Consider the following 22,760-nt stretch of genomic DNA (forward strand, 5'->3'; position numbering starts at 1 on the left):
GATCACATGCATGAGTACAGGTTTATTCTGAAACTGGGTTTTAAAATTTTTGGTAGCACTTTATAATAACTACACACTATGAATAATTTATTTACCATTAGCATCTAGTGAATTCATTATTTGTTAAGCATTAACTCTACATTAACAAACATTAGTAAACACTAGTAGTAATAAGTAACATTAGTAACTGTAGCTACAAGTGCTGTATTCGTGACTTATAAGCACATTTATTTTGCGCTTAACAATTGTACTTTCATAATTTGTGACTGGTTGATTTTTCATTACTACAATATGTATTGTGTTATTTACAAACCATTTGTATTTAAGAGTAGTTAGTGGCTTTTCGAATCATTCAGAATAAGTTAGTAAATGATTAATAAACTATTGAAAACAACATTTATATATCTTATTATTCAGGCATATTGTAATGGTTACTGTGTATGTTAATAAATGCTTTATTAACTCAACTTCGTGCATTTTTATGACCTAATATAAGGTGAGGACTATTTATGATTTATAAATTATTTATAAATGACAATTAAAGGCTCTGTATCAAATGAACAATAATCTTTGCAATATTTAAAAAAATAAAGTAAAATTACTGTTAAGTTTAAACATTGCTGAATAACAGGAGTTTTAAAATATGAGACAAAATTGGATAAAACAACAACAATATAATAATTTAACAATATAATAGGATGCAATGTTTAAATTGTAGAGTAATTTTATTTTTTTAGATAAGATTGCAAAGATTTTTTTTTCATTTGATACAGTTTCATTTGTGAATCTTAAAATAAATAGAAATGAATAATGTCGTTTATTTTCTTTTTTCCTGTTTAGAATTTAACTGAGCCTTTAATTGTCATTTATAAGGGATATTATAAATCATAAATAGTGCTCACTTTAGGTTAGGTCACAAAACTAAAAGTTACCAATTTTTTTTTCACCCTCTCTGCAAGATAATGCATTCTTTTATCACTATCAATTATTCCACCGGAAACTTTAAAACGGCACTCTCAGCATGCTGCCTTTAAGCTTTCCGAGTGTGTGTGCTCACTTTCACTCTGTCTACAGTATCTTTTTTTTTTTAAACACAGTGAGCACATTAGATGGGTTAATTCACGGTACAGTGCTCAAATAGCCATGAATACTAGTTGGTTATTGAATGTCATCACTGACTAGTTTTAGAAGTCTTCAAATGACCCTTTGTCTACATCATATACTGATTTAATTAAATATAACTTAATGAGTTTAATTAATATTATTTTATACAGCTTTTCTTTTACACATTGGTTGTGATCAACCAATATGTCGCCAAGGCTGCACTCCCTTTTGTCAGTCAGTCTGTTATGTCTAATACGAAGAGAAGTATGTAAAAAAATCAGATAGAACTGTTTAAAGTAATTCAAATATGTACAAAATAATTATAATGTTTGTTTTAATACTTAAAATATAACAATTGTACATGATTTTTATACCACACTGAACTGAGCTAAACTGAACTGAACTTAAACACTAAAAACTGAACTACACTGTTCCAATTTACTATGACCTTTTATGTGAAGCTGCTTTGACACAATCTACATTGTAAAAGCGCTATACAAATAAAGGTGAATTGAATTGAATTGAACATAATACATCCTCGTTTGCCATCTGCATTCAGCAAATATGTATTTACTTAATTTAAACTAAACTTTAAACTAAATTTAAATGGTTATTGGACATTTCGTTTTACGAACCTTGCGAACAGATCTGTGAGGTCCAATTCACATGATCTCATTTTCAAACTTCCCAGAATGCTGAGTGCACTGTTGGCTTTGCTAATGACTTCTATTCTATTCTCTTTCTGTTCTTTTTGTATAAAATATTTATTTATTTGTGAAAAATACAATCTCTTTTAAAGCAGTGGGTTACAGAATTGTTTTGAGTCTGTCGTGGAGGACGCAATGTTTTCGTGATGTGCGACTCTGTTCAAAAAGATTGTGAAAGAGAAAGTTGTTTTGAGCACATCTGAAATTACGTTTGTGTAAAGGACTAGATGCATTTGTCGCAAGGGACTAGTTTTTGTTTCAATGAGAGCAATTCGGAAATCAATAAAATATGAGTGGTTTCTGTGGCGACATTGCTGCACGTGAACAGAGTGCAGATATACAAATTTACATTTGTTCACAGACAGTTTAGGCTACCTATCGTAATTTTTGACCCAAGTATTTTGATTGGACAAACATTTTTTTGTAAAGAATATCAAAATATATTTGAATACATTTAGATCATTTACTTGAATCATTACTATTGGAACCAGCACAACTTAACAGATCACACTTAGCAAATAATTGGAAGTTGGAATTGACTTGTGACTCTTTCAAAGAGTTGAGACATTCCACATCAGAAAGACATCTTGGGGAGTTAACAGTGGTTTTATATTGGTCTCCAGCTTTGCAGTGTGTGATTTGATTGTGCAGTTTATGTAGATGTGATGAATGCTTCTGTCTCTCTTTCAGGACTCTCTACTGGGCAGTTTTCTCAGTATTGCTGATCAGGTGCTGTTACCATCACTCTCACTTATGGAGTGCAATGCCTGCATGTCTGAGGAACTCTGGGGCTTTTTCAAATTCTTCCCTTACCAGCACAGGTAAGGCTTATCAGCTCATTACTGCTAATGCTGTAATATCATGTTCTATAAAGAATAAAGTCTTATTAACATTAAAGATGGTAACTATGAGAACTCTAAAGATCACTGTCCCTCCAGTTGGATGATTAGGTTTACTTCACTATATTATTATTAAAGGTTCAAGAAACCCTTGAGTACTTTTTTTGAAATTTGAACAGATTTATGCGTTTATGATCAGTTGAGACAATAGCTTTTCCATCCAAAATGCAAATTAACTTAATGCGCAAAACTGGATTATTGCATAAAAGATATGCGAATAAAGCAGCGTTTCCATCCAACAAGTCAAAGCCAACAAAATTGTCACTTCCTGATTAACTGGTGCTAATTATCAACAGTAAAAACAGAGTTTGCTGTGGTCGGAGAAGCTGCGTCTTTTCTTCATTTAATAAATGACTTGCACCTCAGAAGGCAATCCTGACACACAATGAACGCGCAGTGGCGTTTGAAGGCATGAGACACGGAGCACAAACGCTCTTGATTCTGGAGGTCATTAATAATATAATAACACTAATACTGAAACGGTTAAAGCATTTTAGAATGACCAAAACGACATTTTAGATGTTTTACCATGTGCTCAGCCTGCTGGTTTATCCATTCGCACATATTTTTATCATCACATGATCTCTTATAACAAAATCACATAACCTTTTTTAATGCGCATACTGGAATTTGTTAATAAAATGTTTATCCTACTCTGTTATGTGCATATGTTTTTAAGGGCATTTTCTAAATTTTTACGCATCTTGGTGTGTCCAACCAATTTTTAATGTATTTCGTTGCCTTGTACATGTGTAATGACAATAAAGTTGAATCTAAGCTAAAATGTGCATAAAAATAGGTGGATGAAAACAGTTCATGTTAGCACCTGTTAGCTTTCCTTTTTGAGGGACAACTGGATAATTTTGAGCTTCTGTCAGCTAGTTGCATTTTCTGGATTTAAAATCATTATGGTGGCAGGATCAAAATCAGTGACGTAGCGCTTAACTGCTAGTGGAGTGATGGCACGTCACATTCTAATTATAACATCTAGGGCTGGTCGATTAAAACCGATATCTGTATTTATTGACCAAACACCATTGTCAATAACAAGAAAAAAAAGTTCGGTATGAAGCACTTTAGTTTTATTAAAATGTGGCTGCTTAGAGCGCACCTTGGAAGGAATACCAATAAGCTTAGGGTGTAAGTTTGTAATTTCCAATGAAGGCATTTTCCAGGTACATCTACTTGAAAAACATCTGAACTTTTCCTAATGCAGCAAGTGCACCTCGATTTATGAAAGTAGAACTAACCAATCTGCTTCACACTTTGCATGGATTATACACATTTCAGTAATAACATCAGACTAATTACCCAAGACAAACAGCACATTCAAACACTGCAGCACTTTTTACTTTTGTCCATAAAGTTATATCTAAGCTGCAGCAATGGTGTATCCGTTTGTCATCTTCTGAGAAAATAGTTGATGGTCGGCTAGTTACAGAAAGACGACAGGGGAGTGCAAGCACAAAGAGTAGGACTGTCAAAATGAATTGTTTCTTTGGTGCACCGCGATGCAGATGAGGACAATTCTATATCGGTTCAGTAATCGATCATAACCGGTTAATACGTACTGACGTCATTTATCTCTTTTGCACGATGTCGCAGTAGAATACTATGGCGAAGGAGGCGAGGGCGAGTAAACAAAACTACTTAAAGTAGATAATTTGGCACAGTTCAACTACTTGTGAGTTTGCTGTAAAGTTTTTCATTGACACTGGAGAAGGCACAGCACACGAGCCGCTAATTCACTACTAGCGAGAAATACTGTAAAAATCCATCTTTGCTTCTCTCTCTCTCTCTCTCTCTCTCTCTCTCTCTCTCTCTCTCTCTCTCACTCTCTCTCTCTCTCTCTCTCTCCCTCTCTCACTCTCTCTCACTTTGGTCCTTTGACCCGCTGGCATGTTCGTGAGGTAACTTTTCCTCTCCTCTTGGCTGTTAAAGTGATACTTGTCAGGGCTCGAAATTGCGACTATTTTGGATGCATATGCGTCCGAAATTTTATCTATGCGACCTTAAAATATATTTCCTAGCATTTGTGCGAGTGTATAAAATTGTTGTGTGCAAACGTTTTTTACTGCAAAATGTTCACTGGATGCGCGGTTTTAGGAGACGTTCATGCAGAATGTATCTTTGCACTTGAAACGCGAAACGCAGCACTCAGGAATAGTCTAAAACTGTTGTCATGTCAACTTGCTGCAGTAAACAAAGCCTTACTGGCTTATTGGCCTACTGCTCTAGAACTGAATGCGAATGGATTGGTTAATATCAGCTGTTAATCACTCAGTCAATGCCTTCTGCCTTCAGATGACAGGGAGAGCTATAATTGCAAAAATGTAAAGCGCTGAAGATGAGAATAAAAATAGCACTGACAGATTTAGTTTTAGAAACCATCTAAAGTTACAAATAAATGGCACATCTGATAACTGATCATGTGGTGAATGTTAATCCACCATCTACACTTTTCTAAGAGTAGATAAAAGACTTCCATTTGCTTCAAGTCTGCTATGAAAATAACTAAAGCATTCACTGTAAAGTCTATGGGAAGGAATTTTCAGGTAACTGTTTGCCTCATCTAGCGAGAAATGTTCTGTTTAATCTTTCATTTAATCGCCAGATGCTGTCCGCTGTGCAAGCGGCAGCAATATGTAAAATTTAACACCACGCACACAATCGCAAACGGGCTTGCACTGTCTAGACTAATATCGCTAACGTTACTCATGAAAAGACTGGTATTGCTATTAACATGATGTATGCAAATAATAAGGTATATGTGAAAAGCATCAGTGCAATATCAGACACCATCCATAAGAACACAGCACAGTTATCGTTAACAGATTCATTCATGTCATGGCAGTGCATGCAGGGTTGGTGAGCAGTCAGTGTATCTTTTGGTCACTCAGTTATGTTATAAAAATGTATTTTTTGGGGGGATTTCGTTGAGACATATTGTCCTCACACATAGTTTTGATTAATGCTGATTTAAAATGCAATAAATCAGTTTATATAAACCTTATATTAACAGTGCTCATAATTGGTGGGTGCGACTAAATTTTGGCTGGTGCGCCCAAATTTTTTAAGTTAGGAGCACAAGTGCTACCTAGCAAAAAGGTTAGTTTCTAGCCCTGCTTGTGGATCCAGACATGAGCGTCCCTGAGGTACAAGTTTTCTCCACTGTGTCTATTATGGATTACCTGTGATAACCGCATAATGGGTAATATAGTCATTCAACTTCACAATTTGTAATGTTGCAATTTGTGATGTTGCAATATGTATACGTATAATGTAATATTTGAATAATGATGGTTGGTTTCTTTAAACCTAGTTCACACTACAGGATTTTAAGCCTGATTTGAGCCTGATTTGGAAGTTGACATTGGCTTGCTGACAGATCGGGCTGTGATTGGGAAAAAATCTGCGGGTGCTCAGCAGTCTTTATGTGTGAACCTACTGAACAACGTGTCACCTCGCAGACAGAAGTCCAATATTTAGCATGCTGAATATTCCAGAGCAGTCGGCCGACTCGACCCCACGTGCGGTCAGATGTACTGACGAGCTGCAGCCAATGAGAGAGCATATCTGCATGAGCTGAATGGCCTTGTGCTCAGGAGCTCAACAGAAACATCTGTGATTGGCCAGAATGCGTATTGATGCACTCGCTTCATTCTGCGATAACGCGGACACGAGAGTAGGCTATATTAACGGGAACTAGCATTCTGTAACTAGAGTTACCATACTGGTCAATCTGACCGTTCTCGCATCATATTTTCACTTTACATTCAAAACTTCTATTGAGATATTAAAATTAAGCTTTGAATGTCTGTCATCATATTTTATGACATCATTACCCTAAAAATATTATCTTTTTTTGGTAATACAGCCTATAAATATGTGGTTAAGATACTAGAACGTGTGTGAAAGTCTGGGCCTTGCTTTCATTTTCACTTTAACAGGAGCTTTTTGCTGCACAGAATATACTGTTTTGAAAGATATATCTGAAGTAAATTTCTGTTTTTGCTATCAGAATGTTATGTTTAGGTTGAAAGGAAGTTGCTAGGCAAAAAATGCATGCATATTTAAAGTCTCAGCGAAAAGTAGCAGACATGCATGCTGTCATTTTGACCAATATAGTAATTAAAGGTTGAAATGCTCAGTTCTTTACTGTTTTGTAATTTAAAAAAAACAACAATGTTAGAAAGAAATACACAGACATTTAGGAAACACAGACATTTAGGAGACATTTACAAAAATTAAAAACTCTGTGTATCAATCCACTTGAACCTTGCAAATGAGTGATTGAGCTGCTGACGCATCAGCTGATTGATGATGTTTTTAAATGCTTCCTTGAAAGCTTGAAACGCTGTCAGTGATGTAATCAGCACACAAGCAGCCAATAGTGTTCAGCTTTTTATGACGACTCCTCCCTCAACATTTCATTGGCTGTGGTTGCTTGGTCAAGCTGTTGGAGAATGAGTTGTTTTCAGATCATGTGGTGTGTGACCCCCCCCCCCCTCTTTTGAATCATTTAGGTAGTGTCGCGTAGTGTGAACAGCACAGCAATTAAAAGCCACAAAATCAAGTCATGTAGTGTGAACGGCACAGCGATCTGCCAATGTTTAATATCCTGTAGTGTGAACTAGGCTTTACTTGAAAGGTCAGGTTTGATTATCATAATTTATTTTACAGAGTTTGAGGTGTACGGTATCAGTATCATACAGATGTTCATCTACCTTTACCATTGCACTTACTTTGTAACATTTTATTTATCAAGTTTAAGAGTCTCTTTTAACACTTGTCTATTTTAATATAAAAAGATTAGGTATTTTGTTTAAATATTTTTGTTTTTTACTATTACAATGATTTGCCTTGGTAATAAAAAGTAAAAACAGAGATTGATAATAAAGTGTTTAAATAAAAAATAAAGAAATCCTAACATTCCTAAATGTATTGTTAAAAAAATGTTCAGTAATTATCGATACAGAATGAAAAGAAACATGATATTGTTTTTATTTATTTATTTTTTTGCAATATCGCCGAGACCTAATTACATCTATATTGCCTTGAGGCTTTCTGAGGGTTTCTTTTGCAAACACCATTTAAATGTTTGTTTTAATCTCTTTTGTGTTCAAAGGTATCGTCTCTATGGGCAATGGAAGAATGAGACATACAGCAATCATCCACTCCTGGTGAAGATTAAGGCTCAGACAGTGGATAGATCCAAATACATCATGAAGTATGTTTTCTTCTATTTGAGTTCTCTCTGTCTGTCTAGCGGCATAAATAGATGCTGTCTCACACATGGAAAAACTGTCACTTTCATACTGGAATTGTCTGTTCATGCGATTACTGAACAAGATGGCATTGCTACACAAGACTATTTGACAGCAGCAAAGATGAACTCACAAACTCTCTGAGAGATGAGTGCAGTTTTTTTTGCGTTGTCACTAACATTACAATGGCTGAGAAGATTTTTCATGTCGGTGGTGACGTTTTGATGACATGTCTAGCTGGATAACCTTGGATTGCTGTGAATATTTAATGGATTTAACTATAAATATCCAGAAGAAATGCAAGACAGTCTCGTTTAAGGAAACAGATCAAATAGATTAGTTTATTTTGAACAGTTTCATTTTTATGACATGCAGTGCTCTCCAGGCTTTTACAATTAATGTTTTACTAGTTACATTGACATTTCCAGTGGGAGTTATAGTACCAGATAATTTAATTGTTAAACATGCTGAAGTTTAGTGTTGCTTACAGTAAATATATGAAGAGTTTAGATGCAAAAGCCGCTAAACACCACTTTCGCAAAAAATGAAATAATAGCATGAGTGAATGCTTTAGGCATGTAGTACATGTTCAACAAAAAGATTAGCTTCAAATCATCTGAATCCCAGGGTCAGCACATTTAGAAATAACAGTTTGTTGACAAAAGCTCCGACTGTCAGTGAATGGCAAATGAAAACGTCCCTTACCTCAAAACTCTGCATTATGAGAAGAAAACACACTGCACAGTCGGAAGTGTAACATGGAGCCCATGGAGCTTGGAGATCAAGCATATCATCTGCATACAGTCCAGTAAATATTGATGGACCTCTGTGTCCATCAGCTGTAGTTCAGGACTGTCTGACTGCTCTAGCAGATCTGCTAATTCATTAATATACTGAGACAGCCCTGTCTCACTCCTCACTGTTGAGGAAATGATTCTGTTCTGCAGTCCAATTTTTTTGATATCACATTTATTCTTGTTTTACATGTTTTTAATCAAGTCACATGTTTTGCCACCTATGCCACTTTGAATTGTTTTATAAAACAATCCACTATCCCAATTGGAATCAAAAGCCTTTTTAAAATCTACAAAGCATGCATATATTTTATCCCTCTTTCTTTTGGTGTGTGTGTGTGTGTGTGTGTGTGTGTGTGTGTGTGTGTGTGCGTGTGCGTGTGCGTGTGCGTGTGCGTGTGCGTGTGCGTGTGCGTGTGTGTGTGTGTGTGTGTGTGTGTGGGTATTAATGTGTGCAGTGTGTGAACGTGGTCCGTGTTTCAGGGAGGAAGCTAATTTGAGATTTGCTGATGACACTGTGCTGCTGTTAGATGAGAGTTTATTGTTGAACAACAATTTTCCCAGTTTACTGGTTAAACAGGTGCCTCTGTAGTTATTACGATCTGTTTTGTCTTCACTTTTAAAGATAAGAAAATGTCTGAGTTTTAGAACAAGTTGAAACGTTGGAGCAATGCCTCCTGAAGTTCAGGGTCCAGTTACACCAGCAGTGCACAAGTTAAAACGTAGCTGTCACTTAAAGGAACACTAAGTTACAACTTACGCACTACTAAATATTTTTGTGTTGCACCACTGAGCTTAGTTTAAATGTAACTCTACGTTACAACTAAATATTTACAGCAACCTTCCCCAAGTATAACGGTAGAAAAGAGACGACAGTGAGATAAGTTTACATTTGAGGAGCTCACCGTAATACTCAAGAATGATCTCCCTCTACTCACAGCCTTATTTTCCTGTATATCCAGTTTATTGTATTGATAACTAGGTGTATTTCACGTGCATTCACGGCTCTCCATGCAGGTATGTGCGCCATCTGTTATAGTGACTGACTGTATTGTAATCATGTATTATAAAAAATTTAATTTGTCATTTTATTTTCATAGTGCAGTTATATATAGGCACATTAGTTGCAGAATTTTAAGGCAGTTTAATGATTTAAATGCTTACTATTGGATATTACTTCATTTAGTGTTACTATGCTTGTTTTTATGGAGAGCTTACGACCTACTAACTATGGTTTGCTTTAAGAACGTGGTGCAACCGAAGTAAGAACAAATTTATTTACAAACTAGCTAGTAATTACTAAGCCCCTAGTGTGGACCTTACGTTCCAGTTTAAGAAAGAACTTGCGAACAGCTGGTGCAAGCCTACCCAGGAGAACTGTTTTTCAACATCTCATTAAATATATTGCCTGGGCCACAAGCTTTCTTGCACTTAAGAGGTTTCAGCTTTCCGCCGAGTTCTTGTAGGGTTATTGGATAATTTAGAGGATTTTGGTTGTTTTTGACACATGCTTCAAGAGCATTTAGTTTTAAGGGTATTTAATTGGCTGGAATTATTCAAAGGGTCTGTCTGATGTGTAATCTTTCCTAGTTTGACCATCTTTTATGGCTATTTCTTGTGAATTTTTATTGTTTAGACTCCTCCATGTGCTCTAGAACTGGCCCTGATCTACTTTTTCAATCTCAAGGTGTTTTGTCATAAAAATGCAATTTCTTTTGTCCTAATTTGTTTTTTTTTTTGGTTTGAAAGTAATCGTAGCTCATGTCTAAATTTACTACTTTTTATATTGTTATCTTTGCTATATTTTCAAAAATGCTATTAATATGTTTAACTGCTAAATGAATTCTCATCCAGTTGTTATCATATGTTGAATTGATAAAGTAAAAGGAAAAGGAATTTATTACTTGATTAGACTTTAATACTTAATATATGTTTCAGCAACAGGTCCATCTAAATGGTCTTTTGAGTTTATATAAGGGAATTGTTTCTTTTGGTTAATTTTTTTCATCTGTAATGAAAATATTGATCTGGCTGTGATCATACAGGGGTGACTGAGCTTTAACAGTAAGGGCACTAAAATGTGAGGGGCTTATATTTTATATGGCATAATCTACAACACTGTTTCTGAGATATGAGCTGTAAGTAAATTGTTCATGGAAGTCTTTGATTTTTCTTTCTTTCTTTTTCTTTTTTTTTCTTTCTTTCTTTTTTTTTCTTTTTTGTTTCTTTCCTTCCTTCCTTCATCATATTCTCTGTATTTTTTTCCACAGGCGGCTCACTAAGGAGAATGTTAAGCCCTCCGGAAGACAGATAGGAAAGTTAAGCCACAGCAACCCCACCATTCTCTTCGATTATGTGAGTATTTTGTTCATTAAGAAATGAACCGATATTTGATTTTGCCAATAACCATAACTAGGTTGGACCACACTTGCCAATAACTGATTAAATAATTGATAGTTTTTTAAATTATTGTGGATCACAAAAAATAACATAAACATGAATGTACTAAATAAAGGTAAATTAAAAACATACAAAGAAACACAAACATGTAGAATAAATGCAAAACTTAAAATTGATTGTGCTTAAGTGTCCTTAAGCACAATAAGAAACTGAAACACTGTTTTATAGGAATGCACAGAAATTTAAATTCTTGCCCTAGAGTGTAATGAAGCACCTAGCCAAGTCAAATTACAAACATGTTTCTACTGGGCATAAATAAAACCGTGTTTTTTAACACAACATGGATAATATTCCAGCAAACAGTATATCAACCAAACAGAGTATAGCCTAATTTTAAGTAAACTGTATACAGGACATGCATATTACAGTATTTGCTGACATGAACAAACAATTAACTATGCTTGTACAGCATCTACTTTATTTATTTATTTATTTATTTATTTATATTATACATTTATTTATCTGTACAGCATTTAACATTTACTAATCTACTATTAAAATCAAGCGCTGTGCTTGCTAGTTAATGAACTATGAAATACCATGATCTAACAATGTACAGTACACTTAGTGATAGGAGCTTTCAGTACAAACATAGTCCATACATGTATAGAAAAAAAATATATAATAATTATAATAAATAACAAGAGCATTTTAAAAAGCAGAGGGGAAAAATCCAGTGTGCAATGTGCATATGAGGTAATTAAAGGTGGTTCAGGTGGGAAATGGCAAAAACTAATTCAAGTACTCCTTGTTGGCAAAACACTGTAGCTAGTTTTGTCATTCACATAGCAATAATGCTCAGTCGAAATTGGCATCAACAACATGACTTTAAATAACTTAAACTTTGAATAAAATAAGTTTCAAGCATATCACCAGAAGTATAAAGATGCAGATTTCAACAAATCATCCCACTTTTCATTGGCTGCATTTACACTGCATGGTTCATGTGACCCAATTTTCGATGTGGCACAGATCAGATCTGGCCCATGGACGTGTAAGCAGGAAAAAATAACATGGATTCCGATTTACTCCAGTCAAATTCAGGCCTTGTTCATATGTTGAAATTTATGCGATATGAATTGGATCTGTGCCCTCATGTCTGCAGTGTAAGCAGGTAGATCAGATTTTTATCTGCTAATGCGAGTCCTACTGGTCTAAAAATGCAATAAAAAGAATATGGCCAAATAACTTTTCCTGTCATAAACTATAGCAAAACAACTTGTCAAAAATTTTTTTTTAATAAAACCCTGCAAACAGATTAAATACAGGATGGAAAAATTATCTCTCTTTTATTATCAGCTTTCAGTCAGCACCCACTTTTTTTCCTGGTCCTTTGCCTTGTGCAGTGTAAACACGGACGTCAGATACGAGTGAGTTTCAAAAGAGATTATATGGTGCTGATTAGGGATGCTTTGATAGATCGGTATTGGCCACTAATCACATTTAATGATTCAATAATGCAAGTTTTTGTTTACGAGTTTAAAAGCAGAGGCAGATGCACATGAAGCATACATTCTGGGCTATAAATACAGCAGCTAAAACACGTAAGGAGACGAATAATGTGTGGAGGCATGAGCGATCAGTCCGCTCACGTCACAGCAGCTAAGATACATACAGATGTGGTGCAACCTCTGTTTATACAGTTTATTGGTGAGACTCGCACGATTGATGGTCTCTTTGTTACACTTATTGTATATCCAGTGTTTGGAGCTGCTGTGACACGAGCAGAGCGATTGCCCCTATCTTTTGCCACATCCAACCGAATGACCTGTCAGAAGTTCTGCGAGTCTCCTGCATATTCATACCGGTTCTGTGTCGACTGCAGATTAGTGAAAATACCTGACAAGAGTGAATGCAAATGTGTTTTATGCATTATAATGCTCGAAGTATCAGAATCGGTACTCTGGAATGGCTGATCACCATGACAAGGAATCTGTACTCCGTATCGGCTGCAAAAATCCTGATCGGAACATCCCTAGTGTTGATACTTTTTTCATACTCACTTTTTCAAGATTCCTTCACTCTCCCAGACAGATGTCTTTAGTCATTACCTTAGTTTAATGATGCTAGTGTTATATAAACTCACATTAGCAAATTATATTGGTACAGTGTTAAAAGTGCATTGTATTGAATCTTCAGTTGTAACCACCTGCTTGAACTTTGGTGCATAAGTTATAAAACAAACAAATATAAAAACGGTTCTTAGAGTGTCTGGATCATAATTTAATCACAGAAATAGTTTTTTTTTCTTAGTTTAAAGGCCCTCTTTAATGCCACTCGTCACCTTTATTTTTATAGCTCTTTTATACAGTATGGATTGTTAAAGCAAATAAGCAATTATTGAACAATTGTGTGCAAGATTTCATGTATATACCTTAAATTTGGATGATCTAAAAAGAAAACATAATTGAACTTTTTCTGCACTCTCAGGAAAAAAATGGTACAATGTTGTACCGAAGAAGGTACAAACCCTTGTCACTGGGGCAGTACCTTTTTATGGAACAGAATTGTACCTTAAGACAAAGAAACAAATTTGTACCTTTACAGTGTCAAATGTGTTCCTTCAAGAACTATTAATAGGCGTTTTGCTATATCCAAAATGTGTCAATTTGTTTTCAGTAAATATAAAACATCAAACCTCTTTCCTCTTATAGGTAACGCAATAAAACCTCCCCCCACTAATTCACCATTAAGGTTTTTATTAGTGTTTCTAACAGCAGTGGCATTTTGCTAGTGAGTTTTTCAAATACAACCATAATACATACATAAGCTGAAATTAATAGTGTGTGTGTGTGTGTGTGTAGCTCATGTTTTGTACATTAAGATGGTGTTTACTTAAAGAAGACATTTTCGGATTAAATGGTAATATTTTACAACAGACGTGGGCATTTTATGGCCCACGGGCCAAAAACGGCCTGCTGGACTTCTTTGATTGGCCTGCGTGAAGTATTTATTTAATTTAAATTCCACCGCAAACAGGGCCTTGCATTGCACAAGTCTGATATTGCGAGTCAACAAACGGGGACTTTCACATATAGCATCTTTTGTGCGCTCAGTTTCGTTATTTCAAATGTAGATGCACGGGTTCAGCGTGCAAATAGAAAGGGATGCACATGCGAAGGGTCACGATCGCATTTTCCAGGCACTACGAGTTTAAAAAGAAATCTAAAAATTTCTGAGTGCTGCGAGCTAACCTTCTTGCGGCAACCCCCAACCAGGCAGCTTCACACTTTGCATGCAGTTAAAGAGTATTAAAGTTAGACTAATTACCTCAGATTTAACGAATCCAAATACAGATCCTCTCTCAGTGGTGATCATTACATCACATATCCACCTCACATTCAACATGACTTCAGTGCACGCTCAGCCCAACACAGGCTAGAATTCTCTCACTGAACATAAAAAAAATATCTAAATAAATGAATTAATAAACAAATAAATAAATAATAATTAATTAAGGTGAAGCAATCAATCAAACAACCCTGTGGCATTCATATGAAGTTCATATTGTGATGCTGGTCTTTAAAATACTTTTTGTCAAATTTGATTCTTTTTTTTTTTATTTATTTATTTATTTTTTTACTTTAGAGTTTTTCTGAATGTTTATTGAATTTCACAAAGTTTTAGTTTTTAATTAACTGTATTGGTCTGGCCCTCAAACTGCCAGAGTCTAATGTGTCCCTTAGGAAAATGTATTGCCCACCCCTGCTGTACAATGTGGCTGAATCAATGTATTTGATAAAGTAAATGACTTAATAACAAAATGAACCCTCCGGTTAACAATGTTTAATGGTTCATGAATAATAACTGGTTAATGAATGTACTGTTGTTCTCTTTCTCTTTAAGATTCTGTCTCAGATCCAGTGGTACGACAACCTCATAACTCCAGTGGTAGACTCTCTCAAATACCTAACATCTCTCAACTATGATGTACTGGCCTGTATCCTTTTTACAAATGGAACCTGCTCATTTCTTTTAAGCTCCTATTTATGCATGTTTAAAATGGTCTGTAATAATCACATAGCTTGACTTCATCACTGAGGATGACCGCTTTCTTTGTATAAAAAGAACTAAAGCATTTCTGCACTATAGAGAATAGCTAGAAAACAGAAAAAAACAAACATTACCAAAATGTTTGCTTTATCACAGGCTGAACTTACTGCAGTGACTTCAGATTAGGCAAATGCATGGTCAGTTCTAGATTATTTAATTTCAAAATATGAAGTAAAAGCATGCTTTAGCTTAATGAGATAAAATTTATGCTACATAAAGCACAATTGCACTAATCTTAAATAGTAAACAGACTAGTACATGCAGTAATAAGGCTTCCTTGATATCTGCTGTGAATGACATTTTTTTGTAAAATAACATAATTAAGATTATTTATTGCTAATCCAGTGTTGTGATTAAAATTTAATGTGCAATTATTCTAAGCTCTTTATCTTCTGTATTCAACAAAGACAAACAGTAAATCGTTGAATAATACGACAAACACAATGTTAGTATGTTGTGAAGTTAACTATTTTTGTGAAATGGTTCACACTTGGTCACACAAAGTAAAACAATTATTATTGCTTAATTATTATATATTTTTTAAAATCGTAGTTTTAATTTAGAACTAAAATAGTTTATTTCAGTTTGGTGATGAGCTGTTTTATGCTGATGCAGACCAGAGTTGACCAGGGTGTAATTACAGCCTTTGTGGCTAAAAGTCGTAAATCACTTTATTATTTATTATTATTATTATTATTATTATTATTATTATTATTATGTTCTTTCGTGTCTGTCATTAAATATTAGTCAGAGAAAACACAAGTAAATACATCATGCAGTTTTGAAACGAAGGGAAAACAAAATCCTAAACTACATAGCCTTTTTGTGTTTGCCCCCACCGATAAAACATAACTCTGGTTTATCACAACTGAGTTGATTTAATGTTGGTATGATGTTGGTCTGAAATGCAGTATTACGGTTATGCCAATAATACATACTGGGACACACCTCTTTCAAAAATGTAGCTTTTGTCTTATCAGTTCATAGAGTATTTTTCCAAAAGTCATCAAGATGTTTTCTGGCAAAACTGAGATGAGCCTTTGTTAATTTTGCCCAGTCTCTTTCTTATGGTGCAGTCATGAACCCTCACTTTATCTGAGGCAAGTGAGATCTGCAATTCTGTGGATGTTGTTGTGGGGTCCTTTGTGACCCCTTGGATGAGTTTTCGCTGCTGAGTAATTTTGGTCGCCCAGTCCCTCCTGGGAAGGTTCTCCACTGTTCCATGTTTTTTGCTATTTGTAAATGGCTCTCACTGTATATTGATGCAGTCCCAAACCTTCTGAAATGGCTTTATGACCTTTTTCCAGACTATTAGATTTAGCATAAATTATGCTATTTTGTAATTGTTTTGGATATCTTTGGACCTCGGCATGAAATCTAGCTTTTGAGGATCTTTAAGTCTACTTAACATTCTCAGGTAGTTCCTATTTAAGTGATTTTTTTTTGATTGTGAACAGGTGTGGCAGTAATCTGGCCTGGCTCTGTCTAAAGAAATTTAACTCGGGTGTGATAAACCAGAGTTAAGTTATATTGTAACAGGCGCAAAAGAGCGATGTAGTTTTATTTTTGTTTCCCTTAATAAAAGGCTTCATTTTAAAACCACATGATGTCTTTGTGTTATCTCTGACTAATATTTTAGTTAGTTTGTTGATCTCATACATTAAAAGTGTAACAGATTCAAAACAATAAGAAATCAGTAAAGGGGCTAACACTTTTTCAAACCACTTTTTTTTTACAAGCACAACAAAACAATGACTGACTAAAGTAATCGTCTGAACAGTTTTTGCTGTTAATAGCAGATGTGTCACCTTTAAAGAGCAAGATGTAGTCTGCTTGAGCCCTTGACCATGTGGGCAGATTGCATTATTGAAGCTTTAGCCAACCCAGAGAAAGAGAAGATGAAACATGATGACACAACCATTTCATCATGGTTGCAGAGTGAGTGCCTTTCTTCATCTAAAACGCCTCTTCTATTTGCCAAGATTCTGAATAAATTGAACCTCTGTCTGGCATTCATAACCGATGTTAAATGTCATTTCTTGAAGAGTGTGTCCAGAAACCAATTTGAAGCATAAATGCATGCCTCTTTTGATCTGCTCACTTACGGATTCTGATGAGTGGTTCTTATAAATATACTTTGCTTTTGCCTTTACTTAGGTCTTGCAAGTCTTTGTGGAGCAGTTTTCAGGAAATATCCTATTGAGTTAGCAGGTCTTCTCCAGTATGTAACCAACCAGCTTAAAGCAGGCAAGAGGTATGTATGTCATGTCGATTTTGAAAAAAAAAAGTGGTGGGGGTGGGGTCTAATTGCAAATTATGCAATGTAAACATATTTGGACATATCTTTGTTGGAGAGGAAATGGATGACAGTTCTCTTTGGATGACATGCATATAAACCAGTAGAGTGAGCACAGCTTCATTCCTCCAATAAGCAGTGCCCAAACCAGCCACAGGTCATGCCCACTTTAAACAAACAAAGAGCATGGGTTGCGAGCGGGGGCATAAGATATCATAGGAGATTTTTTTTGCCAGATTAATTTAGACAGAGACTATAGGGACTTTGGTTTAGAATAGATTTGGTGCAGATACATTAAAGCCTGGTTTATACTAGATGCGTCTGCTAATTCGCTTGAGTGTGCATGGCGAATGTGACGTCATCGATGTGTTTGCGGAGGTTTTTTGGGTGTATGCGACATGATTTCGGCTGGCGGAGTGCATGATTTTTTTTTTAAACTCGAGCGAACAGTTTGCGTGGCGCCATGTTTGATTTGAGTTAAATATGAACCACTTATAAAAGATTTCGTCTGAAACGGGTACGACTGTACAGACATCTTTTTAAAACTATTTAATAGTTACAAAGTTAAAATGAATTAACAAATTATTTCTTTGATAACTGGAAAGGAATATTTGAACTTATTGGTTTACAACATATGAATACCCTGTTTTTCTAGGCTTTATTGGTGTTAATGGTTAGGAATGTTGGACCGTTATTGCCTTTTTAGCATAAATAGAGGACAGAAGGTAGCCAGACAATAATGTGTGAATTGTGGAGCGGGCTGAATCTAAAAAAATCTGTATTTTTTTAGTAAATGTACTTTCTTTTTTGCTTTTATTCTTGCCATAATAAAAATATATTTGTAGAGTAACCCATGTTCTGTTGTCATTGATATTTTAATAAAATTTAATAGGTAAAACTGTCCAAAATATGAACAAAAGCAAGTGATGCATCAAAGTTTGATAAAAAAAATTTTAATGGTTATAAAAATCCTTATAATCATTAAAATAATTTATAAAAATGATAATAATAATTTGTTTAAAAATCTTGAATGATATTAATGATATGATGTAGTTCCGGAAACTTTCTACTTCTCTGTTTATCCGTCTGACTTTGCGGTCAGTTTCTTTTGACCGCCCCCTGTCATTTTAAAGAATATCACTACGGTGAACGCGGCAAGTATAAAAGCCTTGTCCACTTCGTGAGCTGTACATGCAGTTAGCGGAGGTGTGTGATGCGGTGCCAGGCGAAAGTATAAATCCAGCTTAAAGGTGTTTTCACACCTGCCTTATTTAGTTTGGTTATATCGCACTAAAGTTCGTTTTCCCTCTTGATGCGGTTCGTTTGGGCAGGTGTGAATGTAGCAATCACATTCGAGTGCGCACCAAAAGCGGACCAAATAAAGCATACTTGAAGAGGTGGTCTCGGTACGCTTTTATACAAACCCTGGAGTGGTTCGTTTGTGGTGAGAACAAGATCTGAATTAAAACAGACCCAACCGCAAAAAGTACTGGGCCTTTTTGGACTAATCCAGCTTATGGTGTGTGGGACCTTATGGGGTGTGGAGGAAAAATATTTGTTGACAGTGCTTTACCATCAGTTTTAAACGGATAGAGAGAGGGAAAAACATTACCTGATGGATCATTGGTAATATTTCCAGAAGATGACCATGTCGTAGTTTAGCTAAATGAATTCACGCCTCCTCCTAAATTGACTTGCACTTTTGCCGTTTGCAATGCATTAAGACGTTAATGCATTCATTCTCGAAATGGATAGTTTGTCTAAAGTTATTTATACAAACTATATAGTATACTATGACCAGGGATTCAATCAGCCAGCACAGTCATCCCTCCATAGTAAAAAGCAACATTTTGTGTCTGCCGGTTTCTTTACTTGTGGGAGTTCCATTGGCATTTTCCCGCATGTTAATTCTGATCAATCAAAAATCAGTTTAGGAAATGTGTTCAATAACATCTGGCTAATGAGTGATGTGGATTTTGTTACATGGCTGCATTTTGGTTCTTTTCAACTGTTTTTGACCAAAGCAATCAGTGTGTTGTGAAAAGGACATAAGAACGACAGAAAAATGCTACAATGTATCATTTGTTGCCCTCGGTCCGGACCAAATTAATCAAACCACAGATGTGAAAGCATCCTAAAACTTGAACAGACTTACCATGTACATAAGTTTTCACTCTATATAAAGGGCCATAAATCCCCCTGTTCCAGCAGAGAGTGTTTACACACAGGGGTGTTTCCAGCTGTGTTGAGATGGGAGTGTCGTGTGTGGAAAGACTGTAGTGTTTGTAAATAAAAGGATAAAAATGTCATTACATGCATAAAAAGTTCATTTGCACACTGGCAATGTAAACACACACACTCTGAGAGTGATTCTGAGAGCAACATTTTCTTTTCCCCACCGGAATTCCCTAAATAACACAGCTTTATTAATTATTTTATATATATATATATATATATATATATATATATATATATATATATATATATATATATATATATATGTGTAAACATTTAAAATAAACTTTTGTACACAAACGTGCATGCAGGAAAAAAAAAGAATTAAGTAATACTAAGACCATTTGGCCTCTAATGTTGGGTTGCACTTTTAAAATGTGGATTATGTTAACGCTTGCATCAGCTCATAATGTAATAACTGCATGTAATGTACATTATTATTGTAATGTTAATTTCATAATTATTGAAATGTTCATACTGTACTAACATTGATTTCTTTGTTATAACAATTATTTCATTATGAGAAACGTAGTACATTATAAACTCACCAAAATATTGTCATATCTGTAATGTACATGTTTTTCTTTTTAATAAGTTTGTCTGTTTAATCTTTCTATGAAAAGTGCCACATTTAAATATACATGCAATAATTCTAACTAGAAATTTACTTTTTAATGTGAGTGGCGATACATCAATATCTCAGCTTAAGAACATCATGGGATTGATGCTTTCTCATGGTAGGGATGACTATGATAACTATTCACAATGTACTTTAACATGCTACATTATATATTATAGCAATAAGCTTGTCATGTTGTCATTATGCTAGCTACATGCTAATTGTGTTAGCATCATACTAGTTACATGCTTTATTTTAGCAACATGCTTATCTAGTAAGCATCATGTAATCAATATTCTGCACTATGGTAGGGTTTTACATGTTATTATTAAATTTTGAGTTGCTACAACGTTATATTGTTGATTACAATATTGTAGTAATATTGTAGCAAGGTTATATTATCAAATTTGTGGAGAAAGTAAAGCATGAACTGGAACCACAATATTTTTTCTGCTAAATCCAGATCCAGATTCAAAAACCACAACAACAAACAAATTTTCCTTGCTTGTTATTAGGCCATGGCAAGCCAACTGCTCACACAGGAGACATCATTCTCATAAGTTGTTGGCACACTTAGAAACGGAGCAGTGATGACCTGTGTCTCTGAATAATGGCACTGTAGCAAGACAAGTCAGCTAAACTTCCTCATGTATAATGAAGTTAAATAATAATGTGTGTTGATTTGTTTGAACCGGCTCTTTATGATCAATTGATGCACAGAAACACTGAAAACCCAATGACGGCACTGTGTACTGGCAGTCATTCACTATTTGTGCATTCGCCTCGTGGCCGTGACGTTACTTCGAAATTTCTTAAAGAAGATTAAATTTGCCATAAACAATGCAAAAATAACAAATTAAACACTATTAAAATAAAACACTATTCAGAATCAGAATCGGTTTTATTGCCAAGTGTGCTTCACACACACAAGGAATTTGTTTTGGCTACAGAAGCGCTATTTTACTCAATAGTGAAATGTAGGTGTCCTAGTAGTGTTTAAGCAATGCACACACACATATAGTAGCATGTATCATCTCAAAATGTGTTTTAGGGTTTGTGACTTTTTAACAGTGCAGATACAGTGGATACTCTACAAGTCTGACGCTGCGTAAACTACTTTATGTATATATGCATTTTAATCAGCATTTTCATTTATTCATACACATTCTGTTGTACCAGTTTTGACCTGCTGATCCTGAAGGAGGTGGTGCAGAAGATGGCAGGAATTGAGATAACAGATGAAATGACTGTGGAGCAACTGGAGGCCATGACAGGTGGAGAACAACTCAAAGCAGAGGTATGCCACGTCTTTGAGATATATTCATAGTTTAGCAAACAGTGTGCCTTTGCACACTCAAGCCAGACTTGTTAATGTGTGAATGTTGCAGTAAAGCAGGGGGTACTCAACAGGCGACCTGCAGGCCATATCTGGCCCATCTGGATTACACTTATCCCTTGCGTCATGCTTAAGATGAATGTATTCTTTATTATAATTCGCATAAAAAGTGGCACAAATATTAAGCTTTAAGTTTAGATTATTTAAATGCAGTTGATACTCCTAAAGCTTGTTGCACATTAGTCAAGATTTGCAGCTCCACACTTCCTCCATCAATTTCATTGCAAACGTGAGCTTCACTCTTATGGCATCTGTTATTGCTAAGCTATCATCAGCTGCGCTTGGCACTGTACATTTAAGCCACACTCAGAAAACTATGTATAGCATTTTAAAGATGTGCCATGATGCAGCATTTCATTGAGTAAGTGGCAGGTGGTCCACTTAGCAGCATTAAAATCAAACGTATTAAACTTGTAAATCAAAAGGTGCTCCAACAATAAATGGAGCTGTCATCACGCCATGGAGTTCACCGAGTTTGCACTCCCATTTCAATAATGAAAGCTGGTTGATATTTACAGTGAACCCCTTACTAATATTATGTAATAATTGTGTGACTTTTTGTTTTTTGTGAAAAGAGAATTTGTACAGAAGTCATTTTTGTCACTCAGATAAATAAAATGCGATAACAATATTTGATAAATAGCGCTTGCTGGTGAATCAATAAGTCAGCTTGATGTATCTGAGATTCATTCACATTTTCTTTAAAACTTGGTCGCTGCGCCTGCGTGACTCATTACATCACTTGTGAAGTGAAAGTGCTTCTCAGGCAGCTGAGGACAGTGATGTTGCTATTTGCATCTTCACCAAGGATTCAGAGAGGAGGAAAACGGGATTTAGATTTTAACAACAAATTTCTCACTTGAAATGTTGTCATCGCAGCAAAGATGTTTTAAAAGAAAATAAAGCATCTGTAACAGCAGATTAAGCTTT

The 22,760-nt window shown here is 35.2% G+C and overlaps 1 protein-coding gene across 1 annotated transcript in view; it reads left to right on the forward strand.

Annotated features, from left to right (window-relative positions):
• Positions 1-22,760, forward strand: part of thoc2 (THO complex 2) — a 121,690-nt gene that overhangs the window by 39,333 nt on the left and 59,597 nt on the right. Inside the window, exons 11-17 of the mRNA XM_056472947.1 lie at positions 2,502-2,632; positions 7,839-7,940; positions 11,042-11,126; positions 15,078-15,171; positions 17,142-17,222; positions 17,442-17,538; positions 21,614-21,731. Coding sequence (XP_056328922.1) covers positions 2,502-2,632; positions 7,839-7,940; positions 11,042-11,126; positions 15,078-15,171; positions 17,142-17,222; positions 17,442-17,538; positions 21,614-21,731 — 708 coding nt within the window. The remainder of the gene's footprint in view (positions 1-2,501; positions 2,633-7,838; positions 7,941-11,041; positions 11,127-15,077; positions 15,172-17,141; positions 17,223-17,441; positions 17,539-21,613; positions 21,732-22,760) is intronic.

This window comes from Danio aesculapii, chromosome 14 (genome assembly GCF_903798145.1).
Source record: "Danio aesculapii chromosome 14, fDanAes4.1, whole genome shotgun sequence".
Taxonomy (NCBI): domain Eukaryota; kingdom Metazoa; phylum Chordata; class Actinopteri; order Cypriniformes; family Danionidae; genus Danio; species Danio aesculapii.